This window comes from Manacus candei, unplaced genomic scaffold (genome assembly GCF_025592945.1).
Source record: "Manacus candei isolate 608988 ecotype Guabito, Panama unplaced genomic scaffold, ASM2559294v1 h1tg000033l, whole genome shotgun sequence".
NCBI classification, from domain to species: Eukaryota; Metazoa; Chordata; class Aves; order Passeriformes; family Pipridae; genus Manacus; species Manacus candei.
Genome location: NW_026138081.1, coordinates 3,423,349 through 3,444,302, shown reverse-complemented (window position 1 = coordinate 3,444,302; position 20,954 = coordinate 3,423,349). Strand labels below are relative to the sequence as shown.

The 20,954-nt window shown below is 39.6% G+C and overlaps 2 protein-coding genes across 4 annotated transcripts in view; one reads left to right on the top strand and one right to left on the bottom strand.

Annotated features, from left to right (window-relative positions):
- The first annotated feature begins 4,784 nt into the window (after positions 1 to 4,784).
- SRP14 (signal recognition particle 14) lies at positions 4,785 to 7,932 on the top strand. The gene is made up of 5 exons (XM_051791332.1): positions 4,785 to 4,919; positions 5,385 to 5,457; positions 6,087 to 6,199; positions 6,735 to 6,767; positions 7,104 to 7,932. Exons 1-5 carry the CDS (start codon positions 4,896 to 4,898, stop codon positions 7,191 to 7,193), a joined length of 333 nt encoding a protein of 110 aa, XP_051647292.1. The 5' UTR covers positions 4,785 to 4,895; the 3' UTR covers positions 7,194 to 7,932.
- An 829-nt stretch (positions 7,933 to 8,761) lies between these two features.
- Positions 8,762 to 20,954, bottom strand: part of EIF2AK4 (eukaryotic translation initiation factor 2 alpha kinase 4) — a 36,490-nt gene continuing 24,297 nt past the window's right edge. For 2 of the 3 annotated variants that reach the window (XM_051791324.1, XM_051791323.1), the window contains 11 exons: positions 20,717 to 20,851; positions 20,482 to 20,589; positions 19,578 to 19,706; positions 18,163 to 18,249; positions 16,794 to 16,906; positions 15,970 to 16,028; positions 14,737 to 14,834; positions 12,790 to 12,858; positions 12,181 to 12,225; positions 10,940 to 11,064; positions 8,762 to 9,686 (listed from right to left, as the gene is read on the bottom strand). In XM_051791324.1, the coding sequence (XP_051647284.1) occupies positions 9,632 to 9,686; positions 10,940 to 11,064; positions 12,181 to 12,225; positions 12,790 to 12,858; positions 14,737 to 14,834; positions 15,970 to 16,028; positions 16,794 to 16,906; positions 18,163 to 18,249; positions 19,578 to 19,706; positions 20,482 to 20,589; positions 20,717 to 20,851 (1,023 nt within the window). In that variant the 3' untranslated portion in view covers positions 8,762 to 9,631. Of the gene's footprint in view, positions 9,687 to 10,939; positions 11,065 to 12,180; positions 12,226 to 12,789; positions 12,859 to 14,736; positions 14,835 to 15,969; positions 16,029 to 16,793; positions 16,907 to 18,162; positions 18,250 to 19,577; positions 19,707 to 20,481; positions 20,590 to 20,716; positions 20,852 to 20,954 lie in introns of those variants that run through there. The other variant, XR_007905152.1, reaches the window with a different exon arrangement.

Below are 20,954 nucleotides of genomic sequence, written 5' to 3'. Positions count from 1 at the left end.
TTACACTACACTTGCTCTACTCACTCATGAGAGTTACTGAGAGCAACGTACCTTCAAAACACAGTGTGGATGTTCAAACTGCATATCTCTTTTTTTTTTTTTTTTTTACCTGTTTTCCTGCAGTATTTTGCATTGGTTTGGGAGTCTGTGAGACTGTCTTTTGCTGTCCTTCAAAACTAAACACATACGGTGACATGTTGCTTCTTGTCCCTAGGCCCTTTCTTATGCTCTGGGTGTTAAGTGAATTGGCTCTTCAATTTCACTGTTTTCAGAAGTGTGTTGTGCACTAAAACTTTATTCATGGATTCAGTACATACCTTCCATTGCAGGCTTTCCCTAGAGAGTACAGATGATGCCATCACTTGTACAGATGACCAACTCCACATCTGGGCTGCTTTTCTTTTGGCCTATTTCCCCCCATTTTTTGTGGGATGGGGGCTTGTTACAAAACCATTTTGAGCATGTGTGAGACACATAACAATATGGTAAATATACATCCCTTGTCTTCCTTGACAGGGAAGCTTTCTAAAATATGGATAGTACTTCAAAACCATGAAGCCCTTTTCCAACAAACAATCTTTTTGTCTCACCCAGATAGGCTTCAGCTTGCACTACAATAGTAATATGGTGCATTAGAGTTTTAAGAAATTTACCCGTACCTATTTTCTAGTCTCCCTCACAAAATATAAGTCACTATTAACATTGCTATTACACAATGTAAGTCAGTGCCTGTTGAACTCAAGGGTTTACTTAACCTATCTTTGAAACTCATTTTGTGTAAATATAACATGCTATTAAATAAAATAGGACAGATTCACTAAGATGAACAGAAGTATTTGGGAAAGAGCTCAGGGTACATGAACTTGCTCCTAACACGAGATAGAACACCTCCTGTTTCTTGAGGAGAGCTCTTTGGAAGTTGGCCTTCTCACGAGGAGCTCAGCAACTTTCCGGTGGCATATCATGGTCTCAGAAAGATCTTTCTAAAATGCCTTTAGTTCTCTGTTGGAACTTATAAGGTATTCAGAATGTCTCTCTTTTTCTTACCAGCTGATCAGGCAAGCAATACTGCTCTGTGCCTCTGTATCTATGTTCTTCAACAGCTCTCTGATCATCATCACTTTGTATGTCCTTTGTTTCTTTTTACAAGGGCCACTTATAAAAAAGGTTAAGACCCAGTCTCAGGACTGACATTCACCTCTACAAATGTAACCCAGTAATCACTTTGTTGAAAATCCACCTAATGCTAGAAAAAAGAATAACTGTTCATGCCTCTTGTTAAAACTTTTCTTTATTTCTCTGGCACAGAGGATGTTTTGATAGCTATTCCAGGGTTAACAGCCTTTCTGCCCAACCAGCTGCTGTTAAACGTTGGCTCTGGAAGGCTTTTCCTTTGCCCATTAATCTCAGATCTGGTGAGGCCAGTAAGGCAGTGAGGTGTGCATCTCTGCTTTTACAGAGCTAATGATAGACTTGGAAGGGGGGGAGGCTGTTACTAGGGTTTTGCTCTAACACTGACTTTTTCCTGCACATAGCTATACTTTGACGTGGTATGCTTGAACTTACAGATCAAAGAGAATTACCAGAATGATCCACTTGTGAATTGTGGGCCATTATCTGTTATTAACTCATCTTGAGCACTGTGGTGAGCAAACTGTAATTCACAGTATGTTATTACATTTCTGCTCACTGTGGTGTGCGGCAGCTGAATGTGTGTGTGTGGTAGTCCATAACGAGAAGTAATCTTTGCTGGCTAATTCAAATAGATCTTTGCCAACCTCCACTAATGTTGATCAAGAATTTAATTTACTTCTAATAGTTTTGTTTTTCTGCTTCCTGCCCCTCCCACCACATTTAGAAGAGGAGAAGGTTTCACCCTCTCGTTTTCTCTTCAGTACATGCTTGCTTCCAGGAAAACTTGGAAGCGCAGCAACAACCTCCTCCAGTTCTCTGCCAGATTTCCTTCAGGATTTAATGATTCAGGTGGCTTCATTTGCTAAATTTTTGCCAAAAAAAAAAAAAAAAAGAAACTAGTTCTCCACTGACACCATATAATAAAGTCGAGCAAACAGGAGGGCTGGTAGGAGACTTATTTTTATTGCCTAGCCCTGGTCACATGACAGATCAGGTTACAAAATACTAATACCCCTGCCAACTCTCAGGATCCACCAATTCCTCTTGCTACTGTTTTAATCCAACCTGTCTTTTCTGTTCTTTTTTTTCCTTTTTTACCCCCTTTTTTTTCCTGAGGGCAGGGAGTGAGGGGAAAGCCATTAGACTGGCGCAGGAGATAGAGTGAAAAGTGAGTATATCATGGTTGGGAGTATCCCTTTAGCTCCTTCAGTGTTTGTTCAGCACTTTTTCGCCAGCTGAATAGCTTATTCCCTCGGAGTGTTGGCAGCCTTTGGCAAAAGTAAAGCAATGTCAGCATTCCCCTGTTCCATTTATTTTTTGGAAAGGAATCGTTAAAAATGTTCCATTTTCACCTTGTTTGCAAGTTGTGATTAAGGCTTCTCCTCCAATTAAATTGTGACATTCTGGCTTGAAAAACAGCTTCAAGATCTGGAAGATAAGCTAACACACACGCATGCATGCAAAAAAAAAAAAAAAACAAAATCCTCCTTCTTTCTTGTGGAAAGAAATTCAGCAGTTCAGTGGAGCCACTGCTTTTATTAGCAGTGAGACAAATACATTTTCAAAAAAATTGCTGATAAAACAACAGATTTGAAAAATGTAAACTTTATGCAACTCTCTGGAGTTCTTCACAGTGGTTTCCCCTTTGTCCCTTCTTCCAGCATAAAACAGAAGCAGAGCTTTGGTGTCATGGGTTCCTGCAAGGAATCTACCTGGATAGGTAAATGCCATGCATCCTTGTACAGTCTCTGATGCAGTAGCTACTCTGCTACTGACACCCCAGCTACATCAAGGTGGGCACAACTACAGCCATGATGTCCTGAAGGGACACTTTGGCAAATGAAGTAGCACCTAACAGAGAGGTGAGAGTTTCGTGCAAAAGGGAAAAAAACCCCTCTGTGGTGCTCATCCCACAGGCATTGATGCTTTTTGTTATGTAAAAGATTTAGATAATAACTATATATGTTTCCCCACCTTTATGAAAGAAGAGTTGTGGCACAGGGAAGTTAGGAGACCAGTTAATGGCAACTCATGGTGAATTCGAGTCAGAATTCAGGTGAGAGTTTGTAGTCCCTGTGTTTCAGCTATGAGACCACCCATCATCTCTTTTGGCAAGCATGAGTGGAAATGTACTTCTGCCTTCCAGTGTCTGTGACCATGGTAGCTTCCAAGAGAGAGTATGTTGCAATTGTTTTAGTTTTTCCATTTCTGCTCTTCTTTCACAAGTTGCCTGTAAAAATCTGCAACGCTCTTACATTGTCTATGTTCAGAGCTTTCTTGAAAACACGACCCTACTCTGATTCCTGACAAAATAACCTCTTGTAGTGAGTTTGTTATGACTGCTCCTGCAGTGAGGCAGGGTTAGAGGAAGTACGTGTAAGCAATGACTCCAAGAATCCACCCATCTTCACTTGTTGTGGCAACTGACTGTAAGCTGGTAGGGGCAGGGACCATCACTTTCTACAATTCTACAAGGCTTTGGAGTATCAGTACTTCCAACCACAGCACTGACAGTGCCCCCTTAGAAGGCCCGTTTTCAGAAGACTTAACATACATTCCGTAGTTTTTTATGAGATTTTTAATGCTATGAGAAACAATGGAATTTATTTTGCTGAAGTCTTTCCTCCTCAACTGCAAGTAACACAAGTGCAAAAACATCAGGAGGACTATACCATCCACAGTAAGGGAAAGGCAGTGTTGGATCCCTACACTCCCTTGGACTCCAACATAATGGAGTTACCTTAATAACCTGATAGATTTTGGTAAACCATGGCCATGTTGTGATGACCTGCTTCTTGGGTATTTGTTTCCTTGTTCTTCAGGCAGTTTCATTTCTGTGTGTGCAATCACAGCACCCTCTACTGCCTCCCGCTTACCCTGCAAAAGGACAGAGAATAATAGTGAACTCTAAAAAAAGACTAGGCTCTGATTATCTAGTGTTGTTTTGTATATTAAACAACACTCCCACCATGAGAATGATAACGCAAGAAGGTATTTTAGTTCTGTCTAGAACAAGAACACAGACCAGAGCTCATAAATGAACAGGATGAATTCCTCAGGGGCTCAAGCACCTATGAACCCGAGAGCAGCTTTCCCCTTTCATCTGTATGCAAGGCACAATCTTTCACTTTTGTTAGGTCCACGGAGGAAAAATAAATCTATTTTCCTAGTGAGAAACACAAAAAGGCAGTAGATCACACGCTATTTCCGTGTGCTCCGCGTCGACTAACCCGGGCCTGACTGAAAACTCCCCTTTCTCAGAACCCGCCCCTCAGGAGCTTCAAGTGTTAGGGATGCGAAGTGCCCTCTCGCCCCTGCCAGACGCAGGTTTCTTGTACAAGTCCAGGGATCTGGCTCGTTTAGTCTCAAATCCCACCCTTCAGCGCCAGCCGCGCTCAGCAGGGCGCTTGGCACAGGCCGCTTCGGCGCTTCCCTGGGGGTCCCGGCCGGTTCCCAGTGCCCGGCGTGGAGGCCGCCGCACGTGCGGCAGCAGCCCCGCCCGGCGGTGCCAGAGGCGGTGCCAGAGGCGGTGCCACGGGCGGTGCCAGAGGCGGTGCCAGAGGCGGTGCCACGGGCGGTGCCACGGGCGGTGCCAGAGGCGGTGCCACGGGCGGTGCCACGGGCGGTGCTACAGGCGGTGCCACGGGCGGTGCCACGGGCGGTGCCAGAGGCGGTGCCGCCCCGTGAGCGCCCCCCGCCCCGCTGACGTGGCGCTGCCGCTGCCCTGCGCCTGCGCGCGCGCTGGTTCCGGCGCGGGCAGGATGGTGCTGCTGGAGAGCGAGCAGGTGCCGGGCCGGGCGGCGCCGGGAGCGCGGGGCGAGCTCCCTGTGCCGCCGCGGGGGCACCGAGGGAGAGGAGGAGGGTGGGGAGGAGGGAGAAGGGCCCGCAAAGCCCAGCGGCGGCCCCGGCGGCGGGGGAGCCGCTGCGGGGGAGGGGAGCGGAGCGGAGCAGGGCGAGCGTCGCTGTGCCCATTGACTCGGGCGGGGGCAGGGCAGGAGCGCCGGGGCCGCGGGAGGTGCGGGGAGCTCAGATCCCGTGTCCGGAGTCAGAGCCGCGGACCAGGCCGGGCCGCCCCTGGCTGCGGCCTCGTGTCCTGCGGCTCCGGCGTGGGGAAAGCCGGGAGCTCGCCTTCCCTCGGCGCTGGCTCCTGCGGCATGGAGAGCCTGGGGCGAGGCAGGGGCTGCGCGGGGAGAGGGGCTCGCCGTTGTGTGGTGCTCCCCAAACACGGTCGGGTCTCTTTTCTCTTGCAGTTCCTGACGGAGCTTACCAGGCTGTTCCAAAAGTGCAGAACTTCCGGGAGTGTTTTCATAACGCTGAAGAAATGTAAGTTTTGAATCTGGTACTGGATTAAGGAGGTGTTCCTCTACACCTGATTGAGTGTTGTCAGCAGGTATTTTAAAAGATATAGTTGTAATCCAGGGTGTCTGGAAACAAGAGCAGTCATAGGGACAAACCAGTCAGCTGGTGTACTAATGGTACTGCCATTAGTAGTACTAATAAACTTTGAGTAAGACTGTATTTCAGAGTGCAGGAGATATGGGACTTTCTGATTGCCAAACAATAATTGAAAAGCACTACATTTCTATACAAGGAAAATTCCAGTGTTGCTTTGGTCTGTTCATGTTCCTCTGGTTCCTGGCTAGCTGGCACTACTTGAGAGGCCCTGTGTGGGAGGTAGCAGGATGACATGCACTTAAAGCACACTGCTGCTGGAGCAGGTGGTTCACATGGCATGTCAGGGTGAGGATTTACTTTATTTTTTCTGGCAGATGTAGCTCATGGAACAGATCCTTCTGGGGTTACAGAGTAAGAGGTCTGTGAACAGTTTGTCAGTTCAGATGGCCTTGAATTCCAAGGTGTTGTACAGATCCTGAGCATGTTTTTAACATCTAATGTCAGAAGGCATCTCTTGATTTTAACGAAATACAGATAAACATTCTCTTTCAATACAGATGATGGCCGAACAAAACCAGTCCCACGCAAAGGCCACGTAGAAAGTTTTGAACCAGCAGACAATAAGTGTCTTCTAAGGGCAACTGATGGAAAGAAGAAAATTAGCACAGTGGTAAGTGACAACTTTGAGTTAGAAAGATTAGTGGCCTTATGGGTCTTTGATTTAATGCTCTATATTTTAAGTAAAATTTCAGAAACTGTTAACTAGAAGTTGAAAACCCAATGTGTGTTTACTTTGAATGAGGGATTGGGAAAGTATTTAGCTGACCTTAGCTCTCCAATGCGATGTGACACAAGGAAAAATGTTACTTTGAGAAATGGTTGAGCGAATCTGGGCTGCAGTGCTTTTATGGCCCTACAAGTTAATCAAACCTTCCTCTGAATGTTCCTTCACATTCTTCCCATTTGAAAACACATGGATTAAGGATGAATGGCCTCTAGAGGATTTTGTTAATCAAGTAGCATTTTCAGCTTTCTAAATGAGCGAAGTCTTATATCAGCCCAGCCTATTGGCCACTGAATGTAATGAGTGGACCCAACTGCTGCTAGAAAGACTATATGCTATCTGGTGGATAAACATGTAGCGATACTTGGTTTGTAATGCAAGCCAGAGTTTTCCTGGTTAACCTTCAGTATTACTTTTTTAGGTGAGCTCAAAGGAAGTAAATAAATTCCAGATGGTAAGTTTTGTATGCCTTTTATCTTCCCTTTCTGCAGGTATTGTTAATGGTCAGCTGGAAGCACTGCACAGCTGTGAATAGGTTGATTCTGTGCTGAACTGCTATATAGATTAACCTTAGACTACTCATCCATCTGCATTTGTTTAAAAAATAGTCTTTTATTTTATCTGACTTTGTGCATTGGTTTAGAAACAGTATGTTCGCAGCGCAGGGTGTAAGAGCGTTATTCTGAGAAAATGCAGATAACTATCCCTTAGTAGTATGTAAAATGCTACTTCTCACATATTGTCATTTAAATATTTGGGTTTTTATAAATGCTTCCTATTGTTGTTTCAGGCATATTCAAATCTGCTGAGGGCTAACATGGATGGCTTGAAGAAAAAAGACAAGAAAAGCAAAACCAAGAAAAGTAAAGCAACACAGTGATGGAACAGTGTCCTACCATCACCATAACAGACTTGACCCTCACTCAAAGCAAAGTCCATTTCTTTTTGAGTTACCACTTGTCTTTGGCTTTCCTTCCAGCAGGATACTGGGATATGATCAGTACTTTTGTTTAAACTGATAGCAGAGGTGCTTTCTTTGGATTGTGGTGTGGCAGGAGTATGTACAGTGTTATACTAAAATAGTTTTAGACTCAGAAGTTTTGTATTTATACTGCTGCTGTTTGTAAAACCTGTTTGGGGGGTAACACAGGGTGAAGAGAAATGCACCATACCACAAACAAAATATGACTGGAGGAGGAGCCCCAGTGACAGATGCCTAGTTTTATACATGAGCCTCAGTAATAACAGGGAAAGCAGGTGCCAACATATTATCAGGAACAGCTGCTTTCCTGTTTGTGTGTCTTAACCTGAGGGACATGTCTACATGATGTAGTGTGGATATCCTTAAGGCAGCCAGCACAGTGCTTGAGCTCTTGTAGAGCCAGGCAGCTGTGCCTTCACTCCATGCTGATCCAGCTGTGCTCGCCCTGGCGGGGGGGAGGGTAGGACTTTGCATCATGTTCCCTTCAGACATGGCTTAAAAATGCTCATGTCATCTAAACTTTTATTTTTTTTTAAACTTCATCCTTCAATATATTTGGGGATCTGAATTTTCCTTCCTTCATATGAGCAGATGTAAAAATACTTAATTGTTCCTATTAAACATAATGAAAAATGGATTTGGTTGTAATGACTTGTCTTGGTGAATTACTAGGAATGGTACAGTTATCTGTGCCTTTAGGATTGATTCTGCTGATGCTGCTTTGGGTGTTGCTGTTACAATTTTCACAGTTCTCAGAAGTTCTTGGGTTTGTCTTTAAAGTTACCTCTTTATATTTTAACTCTGCACTCCTCTTTACTAAAAGAGCAGAGCAGAAATTAGTAAGTAGATATTTCTTAATACAATGAGCCTGCAGTGCTAATGGCAGTCATTTGAGTTAGAAAAGGAAAGAGGGGTAAGCTGTTTAAACAGAAGGTAGCAGGTGGGGAGGGATGGTAAACACCAGTATATTTCCAGAAATCTCTAACATTTCTGCATATTCATTTTGCATATTCACTTTGATGTGAAATACAATGCATAGTTAACTATGGCTGCTATAATTCATCTTCAGATTCTCAGCTTCATTTTTCCTGATGGAGTTGTGCTACTTGCTTCAAGAAGATAATTATAATATTCCCATCATTACTGACTTCAAACTTAATCTGACAACCCAGGTAAGGAAAGCTAGGTCAAAACTTTGGTTATGCCTCAAGCACATGCAGATTACTCTTTCTCTTAGGTTTAGATCCTGCAGGTCTGAAACAAGTGCTTGCTTCTGTCAGGTCTTTGTCTCACAGAAGCTTGATTTAAATGCATAAGTACAGACAGGACAGGCATAGGCAGCCAGGCTTGTAACAGCTCTCAGCCTGAAATCTGCCATATTTTATATATAAATTAGAACAGTAGGTTTAAAAAAAAAAAACAAACAAAAAAACCCCCAAAAAATCACACACCAATAGCTTGTAATGCATATTTCAAGAAGGCTCAGTAGCTAAACCTTTTATTACATAAAAATTCTTCAAAAAAGTTTACAACAGTTCGTCATAGTTGAAGGCAATTTATTCTCCCTAGTTCTTGAACTGAGGTTTCTCATTGCAGTACTACTGTTGCATAAAAGGCAGTCTGAAACTATTTTAAAAAATTAGTTTTACACCTGTACAGCTGATTTTTGTAGCATAAGGGGCAAGAATTACATGGTAATACATAGCTGTGGCTATAGTCAGACTCACTCCTTAATTGCCTATAAAACACATTTATTTCCACATTTTGACATAATACAGTTTTACATTTGTCATGGTTTAGGAATGGTATTCTCCAATAAGGCTGCTGTGCTTTAGGAATGGTATTCTCCAGTTTAGTGCTTCCACTGAAACCATGTGCTGCTTGCTTCCCCTTCCCCTCTGGCAGGCTGGAGAGGAGAATTGGGGGCACAAAAGGTAAAGATCACAGGCTGAACTAAGAATAATTTACTGGAAACAGCAATAAGATATGAAAACAAACAGGAACAGCAACAATACTAATAACAGAGGATATAAGAAAGAGGCAAACGATTCCCACGGAAACAATGCCTGACTGCTCCCTCTGCCACACTATGCTGACCTGGAAGAGACCCCCTTCTCCCTATAGAATAATCTCTGGGTCCTGGCCACACCTCCTCCCCCCTACAGCAAAAATTATCCCTGTCCTGGCCAGAACCAGGAAAATATAAATGAAATTCAATTTGGACACAGAAAAAGGCACTAGTTGCCCATCTTGCATTACTACAGCTTTTTGAAATTCCTTTTGACAAAACACTGTTGTCCATTTTTAAGAGCATCCCATAAAAGATGCCTTAAGTACTAAAACAAAACCTTGTATTCGTCTCGGTAACTGTACAGGATAAGTGCAGGAACCCTGCAGAGGGAAGGAAAAAAAGAAAATTTTAAAACTTTGAAACTGCAGGTTCAAAAGTTACAATTCCTGTGACAAATCATCGCAATAAAATAACAGCAAAGATGGAGTAGAAAAAAATCAGTGAGTCTTTGTTAGGCTGTCACTGCAATTTTCCCCTTCATCCTTTTTCAATTGATCTAGCCTGTTCAGTTTTCATTCAGTGATCTGAAGGCTTATGACTAAGCAGTGCTCAGGCATCAAATGGAAAAGTAAGACTTCAGGGACTGCATTACATTCAGACCCAACACTGTATGGAATATTATTTGTATGTAATAATTGAGTTCTGTTGCTTCCAGCCCTGCAAGCCCCAGGGAGAAAAAAAAAATGCTTCACTTGCTCTTTAGTTGCCATAGTAAATGTTAGCAAACATGAAGGATTTTGGTGCATCTAAGAAAAAGGAACCAAAGTCAGCTTTTAGTCTTATTTAAAGGTTAAGTAGTACATTCAAGTGAAACATAGGTTTAAGAAAATGCATAAATACCCAGGTCTCACTCACTTAACTGTACCAGTACATACAACAGTTGACAATTTGAGGTTTAAAACTGGATGTACTGGATGTGTCCATATTATCTGGACTATCTGGGTTTCAGCCTTGCCAGAATCCAACAAGGAGACTATGAGTTGAACATATATGCTTTTATGCTTAGAAAATAGAAATGGGCTTTACTGTACATGTTTGCTTGAAGCTGGGCACTCTTAGCTGTGCCTAACTGCTATTGTATTTCAAAGCAGGAGGAATTAAATGTCGTCATGAGTTTTAAAAGGCAAGCTGAGTCCGCTTCATCAGAAAAGAGGGTTTATTACGTAGCAGTAAATATGTGTGTATGTGTGTATATATATATATATATATATACATGCATATATGTATACCATCATATACATACACTATATTTACAAAGAAGTATATCTGCTAAGTATAGCAATATATCTGACTGCATATAGTTGTTTGCTATTAAGTTTTATTAACACAGCAGCAAGTGTGATAGAAGTGGCAATACATTTTAGAGTTTCTTGAAAGGGCTTATAAAAATGAAGAATTTACCAGTAAGTGAGGGTTAGATGACCACTAAACTCTTCCCATACTTTTCAAGGAACTATACTGAGTATTTATTTTTGCCTCAGGGAGAGTGGAAAAAGGAGGACAAAGTAGGAGCAGTCTGAATGCAGAAAAAAAGTGGTTTATGTACCTGTCCGTAAGAGCTTAACAAATTTACCTCTTTTCCATTTTGATACTGTAAATTTCATCACAAATTGCTTGTAAGTATGAACATCTCTGTTTGGGCCATCGTGACATCAGCTGTCTCACAGTAGCATCAAAGGCTTGTCTATCTCCATCAAGCTAAGAAAAAAAATTGACAAGGAACTTGTCTTACATTCTCTTGTGAAGGAACTTCACCGGATAGCATGCAGTCTTCTCAATATTGTGTAATGTCAATGCTCCTTAATTAAACAGCTTTCAAAGATATGAATACCAACAACACCTGCAACTTTATTAAGAATTTAGGGATCAGTTTCTTAACAAATTTTAGTGCTAAAAAGGCATAAACAATGAAAACAGCTCTATCAATTTTGCAGTGCTGGACAGAATATAATAACTGCGATGTAACGGTGATCAAAAGTGAATGATGCAAGCTAATAGTGTGCATATATATTTAATTATTTTTTAACTGAAAGCTGATAAACTATCTCCATGATTTCGGCAGACTGGATGAACTAAATATTTTGAAAATGTCTTGAAATGTTTCACTGGGTTTTGATTACCAGACAAGGACTGCTTCAGAGCAGCAAATGAAAGGTCTGAAAATACTAAATGCACTTCCAGGATGCCATTCTTGAGTTTGTTTTTTTTCCAGGGGTTGGGGAGGCATCCATCTCTCTAGTAAGAGCTTCTGACTTTAAACATAGTGAGTGCTGTCATTGGAGGAAAGAAGAAAGCTTTGCCTTTGTTGTTGTCATCCCCCCTTATCCACCACTGAGCAGTTTCCAAGTTGTTAAAGGTGCCTATATATTATTTATACATTCGCTTTTTATCGTGGCTTCACTAAGAGATGTTTCAACTACTGTACTTGAAACAACTGCCTCTGTATTTTGGGTCCTCCTTCATTAACAGCTTCAAGAAACACCTTTGCTGAAATAGCCATTAATGCTTACTGGTTTCTGAAAAAGTGCAGTTAAGATTTAATTTCAGTTAACTATTCTTTGGGAAAAAAACCCCAGAGCTTTGGATTAGGACTTCCTAATGCTGTCTTGTGTAACTTGGATATTTGACAAAAAGGTTTTTCTAGTCTCAGTCAAGCTCCTTGGGTAAAACAGTCCTTTCAAGTTTTAAAACCTAATTCAACCTCCTTGAAAGAAAAAAACTACAATGGGTGAATTTTACATTCCACTTCATTAGGAACAGAATTTATCATCTATTGTTTAATTAGAATTTTAACTACATTACTTAATTGCTTACCTCTAATGATAAGAAGTGTATCACAGTTGCTTTTGGCAGATCTACCTGTAAAAATACCAAGAAATCAGTACTTAACAGTTCTCTGTTCAATGAGTTTGCCAGGTGAGCCAGACTTTTTGATTTCCAAAGAAGCACTCATGCTGATGGAACTAGGAATTTACAATAATTTTAAACACAGTGTCCATTATGGAAAGTTCTAGATAGCTGCCAGCAAATAGGCAGTATGTTTCCCGAAAAGCATATACCATTTTAAAGGCCTTTGTGACACTGTCAGTGAAGTCTAAAAACTATATATAGACAGGAGCTATGTCGATTTAAATGGAAGTGCAAATCTAGCAGGAACAAGTTATTAAATATACCACAGTAGTTAGTGTAATTACAGCCTAAGAGCTTACAACTTAATACTTGTTAAATTTTGTTCTATGCAACTGTCCCATACATCCCTTTAATACTTTTCAAGTATTAAAGAAACAGGCCATGGGTCTTATTTAACCAGAAGTTTGATATCTCTAAAGTGAGGCGATTGGCAGTAGTTTGTTCCAGACAGGAACTGCATCATCCATTTCAATTAAAACTTTGGAATAATTCAGGCTTCTGCCAAATACTTACAGCTAAAATGTCAATCTCACTTGTTTTCTGTTGCAGGCTAGAAATGAATGTCTGAAGTCTTGTTTGCACCTGGGAACAAAAGATTGGCAAAATTAAAATACACTGCTTGTGTGACGATGGGTTTTAAGTGCTGATTTTCTATTTCACAGATGAGAACAGAAGAGGCTGCTTCTAACAGAAGATCTAGAACTGTATAATATTTAAATTAAAATTCATGCTTAATATAATTTCCAGTAACAATGTCACAATAATGCTTGATGAGCAGAGAGGAAGGAGACTGGGGCTGAGCCACTCTTGCAGCAATTGTAAACACTTGACAATACTGGCATGGTGCTAAAGCTGACAGAACCAACTGCACGTTACAACGTGGATGCTCACATACCTAGTGAAAACTGCCTTTGTGTTTCTGGGTGTTGGATAACTTTTCAGAGGAATGTGAGAACCTGTGACTGTATACAGTGAATCATCTCTAGTTGAAGGACTGATTTTAAAAGTCAAACCAAAAAATGGGTCATGCCTTGTAACACTTTTCCAGAGCAAGCTAGTGATCCTGCAAAGGTAGCACTTTACAAATGTAGTCAGAGCCTTGCATTATGTTGTCTTTCGTACCCTGGAAAAGTTGCTTTTACATATTCAAAACATAAAACAGTAAGTCTGTTTAGCTCAAAGCTCAGAGAGTAACCATCAGTTGTTTATTTGGATTTCAAGTACTATTTATAGGGGAGATTTTTTTGTTGCACATCCAAGTTGGGGGAAAAAATTACAGTTCTGGTTTACCATATACTCTAAATATCTTGAAATTAATAATCCTAAAGGAGAAAACTCTGACATTTGTTTCTAGCATCACCAAATCTCTTCTACGTTACTATAATGTCATGTTTTAGGCAGCGTTGTGGGTTTTGATTTTGTGTTTGGTTGGTTGGTTTGGGGATTTTTGGTTTTTTTAAAGCTGCAATTTTTTCTTAGGCCTTTAGTTTTAAGGCAACAGAATGAAATAAAATACACCGAGTATCTGTTACAAACATACTGCAAATTAGAAGTATGATGAACTGGCACCTTTGTGCTGGTTTTGGCTGGGGTAGAGTTAACTTTCTTCACAGTGGCTAGCATGGGGCTATGTTTTGGATTTGTGCTGAACACAGGGTTGATAATACAGAGATGTTTTTGTTATTGCTGAGCAGGGCTTACACAGAACCAAGACCTTTTCTGCTTTTTGTACTGCCACGTTGGCAAGGGGGCTGGGGGTGCCTGGGAGGTTGGGAGGAGACACAGCCGGGACAGGTGACCCACACGATATAACACCATGCTCAGTACATGAAGTGGGCGGAAGAAGGAACAGGGGGGACCTTTGGAGTGATGGTGTTTGTCTTCCCAAGTAACTGTTACACGTGAAGGGGCCCTGCTCTCCTGGGGATGGCTGAACACCTGCCTGCCCATGGAAGTGGTGAATGAATTCCTTGTTCTGCTTTGCTTGTGTGTCCAGATTTGCTTTCCCTATTAAAATGTCTTTATTTCAATTCGTGAATTTTCTAGTTTTATCCTTCCAATTCTCTCCCTGATCCTGCTGGTGGGGGAGTGAGCAAGTGGCTGCGTGAGTCTTGATTTTGCTGACTGGATTTAAATCACAAGAACCTTTAACACACTTCAGCATTTAGGGATGGGGAGGGGAAGACAAAAAAGAAAAAAAAAAGGGAAGTTCCAGAACCATGGTTCCAAGTAGAATAAGATTTATAATACGTACACACAAGAATGGCTGAGCCACAATATCCAAAACATTAAAAAAAGGTGGTCTTTGCCTTCAACCTTTTGTGTTGTTCCTAGTTTATTTTATGAATAATAAACAAATAGGATAAATTTGTGTAAGTTAGGTAGTAGTGGAAATATGAATTCTACCATTCCTTAACTTTTAAGGAACACTTCTTAATATTTATTTGATGTGTCTGTTACCTGAATTTCTTGACGACGCCTGGCACTGGCAGATAATTTTTCAGGAGCTATAACACTAACGTTAGGCACTACGAGAGTTCCATGTGATTCAAATACACCTAAAATGCAAACACAGATTATAAACTAAAACTTACTTTATACAAGAAGTAGTAAGAAACTGAAAATTCACAAATATTAATAAGATAAAATCTGTATATTCAGGGTTTGAAAAGCTGCTGAAAACCTCCAAAGTCTTACAGGACAGTGAGATGTGCACGTAAATTCTCAAATGCTCACTTATGACTTTGAAGGACTGGTTGTCAAGACTAAGAACTTTGGTATTTTACATCAGTTTTCCCTGAAACTAATGAAAGGTTCCAAATGGCTTGCAGAACTTCACAAAGGAATGCAACATACCAAACATCAAAAAAGAAAAGCTATTTCAAGAACGAGGCAGCCATTTAATGCTCAGTCCCACTGCCGAATCAATGACAAAACAAACAAGAAACCAGAACTCCCCTCAATAATTAAAATTTGAAATATCTTATTTTGAAATTCAAATTGCCACTTCTGGTAATTACACACACACAAAACCCCAAGTTAAACACGGCCACCTCTTTCCCTCACTGTTAAGCAAGTGTGTGTGTGAAATATTTCTTCAAAAACAACCACCACCGCCCACTATATCAGTAAAGTAACTATCAAGAATACCAAACTTTATCCACACAATAGATACTTAATATTATTCTTTATATACAAAGTTGTATTATCAAATTAAGGAGTGCAAATCCATAGCTAGAAATGTAAAGGTATTTTCATTTGAAAAAAAGTGTTATTTTTAGATTTTTTTAGTAGGGCAATGTACATGCGACTCAACACCGTAACAATCACAACTCAAGTTACTTTTTATCAGGATGACATCTAATTTCTCCTCAGCTAGGAGAAGTTTGTGGGTTTGGCTTTCCCCCCCCTCCTGGATCACTGCATCAATGAATGCTTGTATGGAGAATATTCTGTTCACTGGTTTAAGCACTTATTTTGCTAGCGTGGAGAAAAATTCAGTTTTAAATCACTTCGAACAACATTTGAGATTAAGAGGCAGTGTCTCTAACCAGAAGCTCTGCTATAAAATATCTTCTTACTCTGACTTTGGTAATATTTTTAAAATTAATTGTTCCAGCAATATTTTCTTATAAAATAGTTTTGAGCAGAAAGAAAAAGAACTTGTATGTTTTTAAACTAGATATTAAATACCTGAAATATTAGTAAACAATCCCTTTTGATTTAGTACTGGAAGATTATCTGAGGTTTCTCTAAAAATAAACAAAGACAGGTAAGGAAACAAATTTACAATAATAAAGAAATACTGTAATAGGACAATAGTTTCAGATTATCATTCATACTTATTTAATTCCAACAGATGAATTAGTTTATGGACACTTCCTAGCACATATCTGCAGATTAAATTCTTTTTTTGAACTGACAGGAAATCATACAAAATTACATCAAAACAAATCAGGTCTAGAAGAAATGCTTCCTATGGATACAAAAATATGAGCTCCCTATCACTCAAGAGTGATTTAGATCTTAATACAAAAATATATTATGATAATATTCTCTCTGAATTATTAATTTAATCTACTTCTTACAGGTTTCTGTGACAGAATACTAAAGTATCAAAGTAGCATTTATACTTCAGAGCATGCATATTCAAAGAAGCTTTCAATAATACGTTTGAATTCATTTACTTTCCACATTCAAGAATCATTAAAGACAAATCTGCCACTGTTATTACAATCATAGTTATTGCATTTCTCTGTTTAGTAGTACTAAACAAAGGTTTTTCTATTCTCTTTTCAGGGTCTAGAAATAAGGTAACTTGTAGAAAGAATGATTTTCTTTCACAGCTTCTGATAGATCCATTACAAAACACCTGAGAATCAGCTTAGTCATGAAGTTAAATGCCAAGACTGGCTGAGGCCAGAAAAAGGAGAGTGAAACATGGGTAGCAGGAGACATCAACGACCTGTACAAACTACTGCTTGAGTTCAGCATTTCCCATATGTTATGCTACTTACCTACTACATCTTTCATCACCGGTTTTTGTTTTCAGCTTCTGGATCAGGTGATCTACTAAGTCAGATTCTAAAATCCTTTTCTCCGTCTGTCTGTCTTTCTCAAAGGATTTCACCTACGATGTAGTTCAGTGGTTCTTAAGATTGTTGGTTCTTAAAATGTTATATGAATAAACTTATGAAGTTTAATCAAAACCAAACTGGATCAATCATCCATAAATGTGAAACAGTGAAAGGTAGGAAGGTATCATCATTACCAATCAATCGCTGCCCATTAAATCTTTCATTAGACTTTTTTTTCCCAACCAGCTAATTTTTTCTGTATTCCCAAAGCTTAAACTAGCTTGGTTACTTATACTTAATATGTGATAATTAAATTTTTAACAGAAGGGTTTATAGATGTAAATACCATATTATTAATAGCTTATTTTTAATTAAGCAATTATGTTAGAATAAGGCCGCCTTTCACTTTGCAAGAGTTAAACTAAACCATTCAAAATTTAGGAATCTGCACAATCTTTACTGGCAAGAGATTAATCACTAACAACACCATTCCCCCTTCATTAGCATATTCTTTCTTGGTTTTGCTTCAATAAAGCCATATTTAAAAGAACGCTCTGTAATAGTCTTGTGGAAGACTTTGATATATCACATTCTCATCATCAAGATCTACTCAATTAATGCAGTTATTTGTTATCTCTGTTACAATAACAAAGAGAATGAATAACAAGTGAAAAATATTTTAGTAAGGCACATTGGCTTGGTAAAATGTCCGTACCAGATGCTGTAAAATACTTTTTCTAATGATACAGAATATTTTAAAACTTTTAACTTCAAAAAAAGGTAGCAGAACCACAGGCTGCGGAGTACAGAAGGTGGTAATTCATGTTGTGACACAGTCCATTCTTTGCATCTTAACCTAAGCTTACAGAGGTAAGCAGTGTGATTCTGACTCTGCCTGTCTGAACTACATTCTTAGATTTATATTTTAGTTGTATTTATTTTGCAACATGAAAAGCTGCCAACTGGAAAGATTGTTAACTAACTCATTTTGTAGATTCAAAAAAATCAGAGACACAGGAAACCTCGTTCCATATAAAACCACCAATAACAAAGTCAACTAACGTTTGCACTAATCTTTTGGACTTTCTTAGAAGAAAGTAGGTCAGTGAATAACAGTGTTATGAAGGGATAAAATGCAGTACTCTTCAGAAGAACATTCTACTACTTAACAACTGAAACTGTATTTACCTCAACTTCACCTACTTAAGTATAATTAATATTATATTAATAATAACAATCAGAGAAACCCCAAATAACAACAGTTTATAAATCTGAAACACCATCAAGCATCGTCTGGTCCTACACTTACCTTCACATGACTTCCTTCTTTATCTGACACAAGAGCTACATATGTAATCCCAGAGCATCTGCAATACTCCTGCAGTTCTTCCTGGGACTAAAATTTGAACAGGAGAAGGGGAATGGGAAAGAAATTTGACAGATTATAAAATGACCACTTAAGTAATCAGTCTCCTATCTTTAAAATAACTTGATATGCAAGTTACACTGCTTATATAAGCTTCTGAGAGAGAAAACTTCATTATGCATATATATTTATTCACCTAATGCTCCTTAAAAATTAAATCTAAGTGTACATTTAGACAAAGAGAAAGCCTAGGCCCTGCAGTCCTAGTTCTCACATGGAAGGGTTAGCTCTATCTAGAAGTGCAGGGTCTACATAACTGTAAAAATGTGCAGTGTAACATCAATCAACAGTTACCAACCCGCTGTCTGCAGCTTTCAGTAATAGCTCAGTCAGTCCTGCATAATTGGTAGTCTGTCACAGAAGCTGAAGCCAGCTGGGTTTCCTGTAAAACCAAGGCTGACTTAACAACATCCTCAGGGCAGAGCTTACTGAAGGGCTTGCTATACTGACTTACTCAGCACTGGGTTACAGGACAGTATTAGACAGAGGCAAGAAATACTCAAATCTTCATTCCTTATGAATCACCAAAAAAACCCCCAAAAAGCCCCAAAAACACCTCCCAGCAGATCATAGGAAAAGCATATAATCTGGATTTTTTCCAATTCTGAGGGACTGAAACTGTTGTAAATGTTATGGCAAAAGATTAGAAAAAAGTCAGGCAATTAAGTGAGCTCAAAACTGCCTGCTCTGCAGCACATGACTCAAGATGGGCAACTGCACAGTGTTTCTTTTGTTAGTCACCAACTGGCATACTTAAAGAGGTGAACCAGACTCACAGTCCTCAAGGTGACTGTCACCGCTATTAAAAGGGACTTCAGCGCTGTGGTGTAGCTCACTACTCTACTGAGGTAGTGCTGCCTAAATCACTGCTTTGTTTCAACTGGAGATAAAAGAGCACAACTCAGCTTGCCACTCTCTCTTCCTCCAACCACACATCTCCTCAAGAACTGTTTTTCTAACAGCAGAATTACATTGGTATTCCCTCTGTACCTGATAAGTCTTCAGCCATCTGGATATTTAAAAGTTAATGCTACCATTCTGTTCTTGATGTGCCCTTTATTAAATATTAAATTTATTAATTGAGGGATCCTTCACTGAGCCTTTAAATCCTCTGGAAGAATGCTGCAAGGCTAGTGAGACTTAACATCACTGTAGCTGAATAGCACCCTACATGTTCAGTACTATGAGTCCATAACTCCATAAAACCAGAAACAAACTTGAAAAAGTATGATCTCTGGTTGCACTTATCTTAGAGAACAAAAATACGGTTAGTTAACACATGGAGATAGAAATTCTACCTGGGACCAGTCATACATTATTTCGGCTGGAATTCCTGCAGTCCAGAGTTTCTGAACAATATTGATAGCTCTACCCATTGACATCTGACCAACACTTACGACCAGCAGGTCACATGAACTGACAGAAACCTGAAAGGAAAGTAAAAACAAGGAGACAATATTAGTCACAAGACCACCTTTTCCCCTTCCTAAGGCAGTTAAAGTAACAAAGAAGGATAAATATATCAATGTTTGTCAAAATGCATCAAACTAAAACAAAAAACTCCCCCAAAAAAACAACAACAAAAAGGAGGTTAGATTCACCTCTTTTTAGAGCTACAATCTACCTAAGCATGTTTAAAAGTCACTGAAGCTTAATCTTTGACACAAAGCATCTTCACAGCCGCAGCTTGCAAAGTATTCCAGCCTATTCTGTTCTCTCCTTCCCACTTGGCTTAGCAATGTTCATTATAAAGAAAAATTAATAAAATACACATTCCACAACCAAGTGAAGTTGTTTGACACTGTACAAAGTAGTCCATATTCTTAAAGTTTCCTTCCATCTCCACCTTCTATATTTTTATACAGGGAGAAGAAGTAGGGGAAAAGTAACACTAAATATCTACAGTTGTACTCTTCCATCTGAAAGAATACACAGGCTAAGAAAAATGGGACATTTAAATTGAAAATAAAACATTGCAAGCCTGAAGATCCCTTCTTCCCCTAACTTTCATTTTACTAAATAATTTTACGGAGAGAAACACAAAAGAAAACAGGTCATCTTGATGTCTGCCTTCTATTTCAGTATGGTATTATTTTACAACACATCTGAACGTCCTATTTTTTGCCCATCTGTAGCTACAATTAAGTTAACAACTGTCAGAAGTCAACAAACAAATCCCCACTTCCCAGAAAAAAGACTTACAGAATCCTCTACACTGGAAACAGCAGCAGTTATTTTGTCTATAGCTATGCTGACTCCAACAGCTGAAGGAACTGGTCCTACCATCTGTGGCCCTCTAAATTGTGGAATCTCAAAACAAGACAAAAACAAAATGGAAGACCAAATAGTTATCTTGGCAAAATGACAAACAGGCTTCCCATTTTTTCATGGGTTAAAAAAAATAAATCTAAATTCGTTAAAAGATATGAGCACTTACCAGATGATCATATCTGCCCCCTGCAGCAAGAATTTCAGGCACGGTTCTTTGTCTTCTTTTGATGTATGCTACAAACTGAAAGATAATACCATTGTGCTGCTGTATTTTGTAAACGAGCCCCAGATTTATAGAAATCTGTAAAATAAAAATGAGTATGTGCACATACATAATTAATTTCCTGTTAGCAGCATGAATTGAAAACAGTTTTCACATAAGGAAGACATATGGAAACACTCCT

Bases quoted from the DNA above. Each gene is read 5' to 3' on its own strand.
- SRP14 (XM_051791332.1), top strand. From the start codon at position 4,896: ATGGTGCTGCTGGAGAGCGAGCAG. The intron at 4,920-5,384 runs GTGCCGGGCCGG...TTTCTCTTGCAG, and splicing joins TGCTGCTGGAGAGCGAGCAG to TTCCTGACGGAGCTTACCAG. The intron at 6,768-7,103 runs GTAAGTTTTGTA...TTGTTGTTTCAG, and splicing joins AAGTAAATAAATTCCAGATG to GCATATTCAAATCTGCTGAG.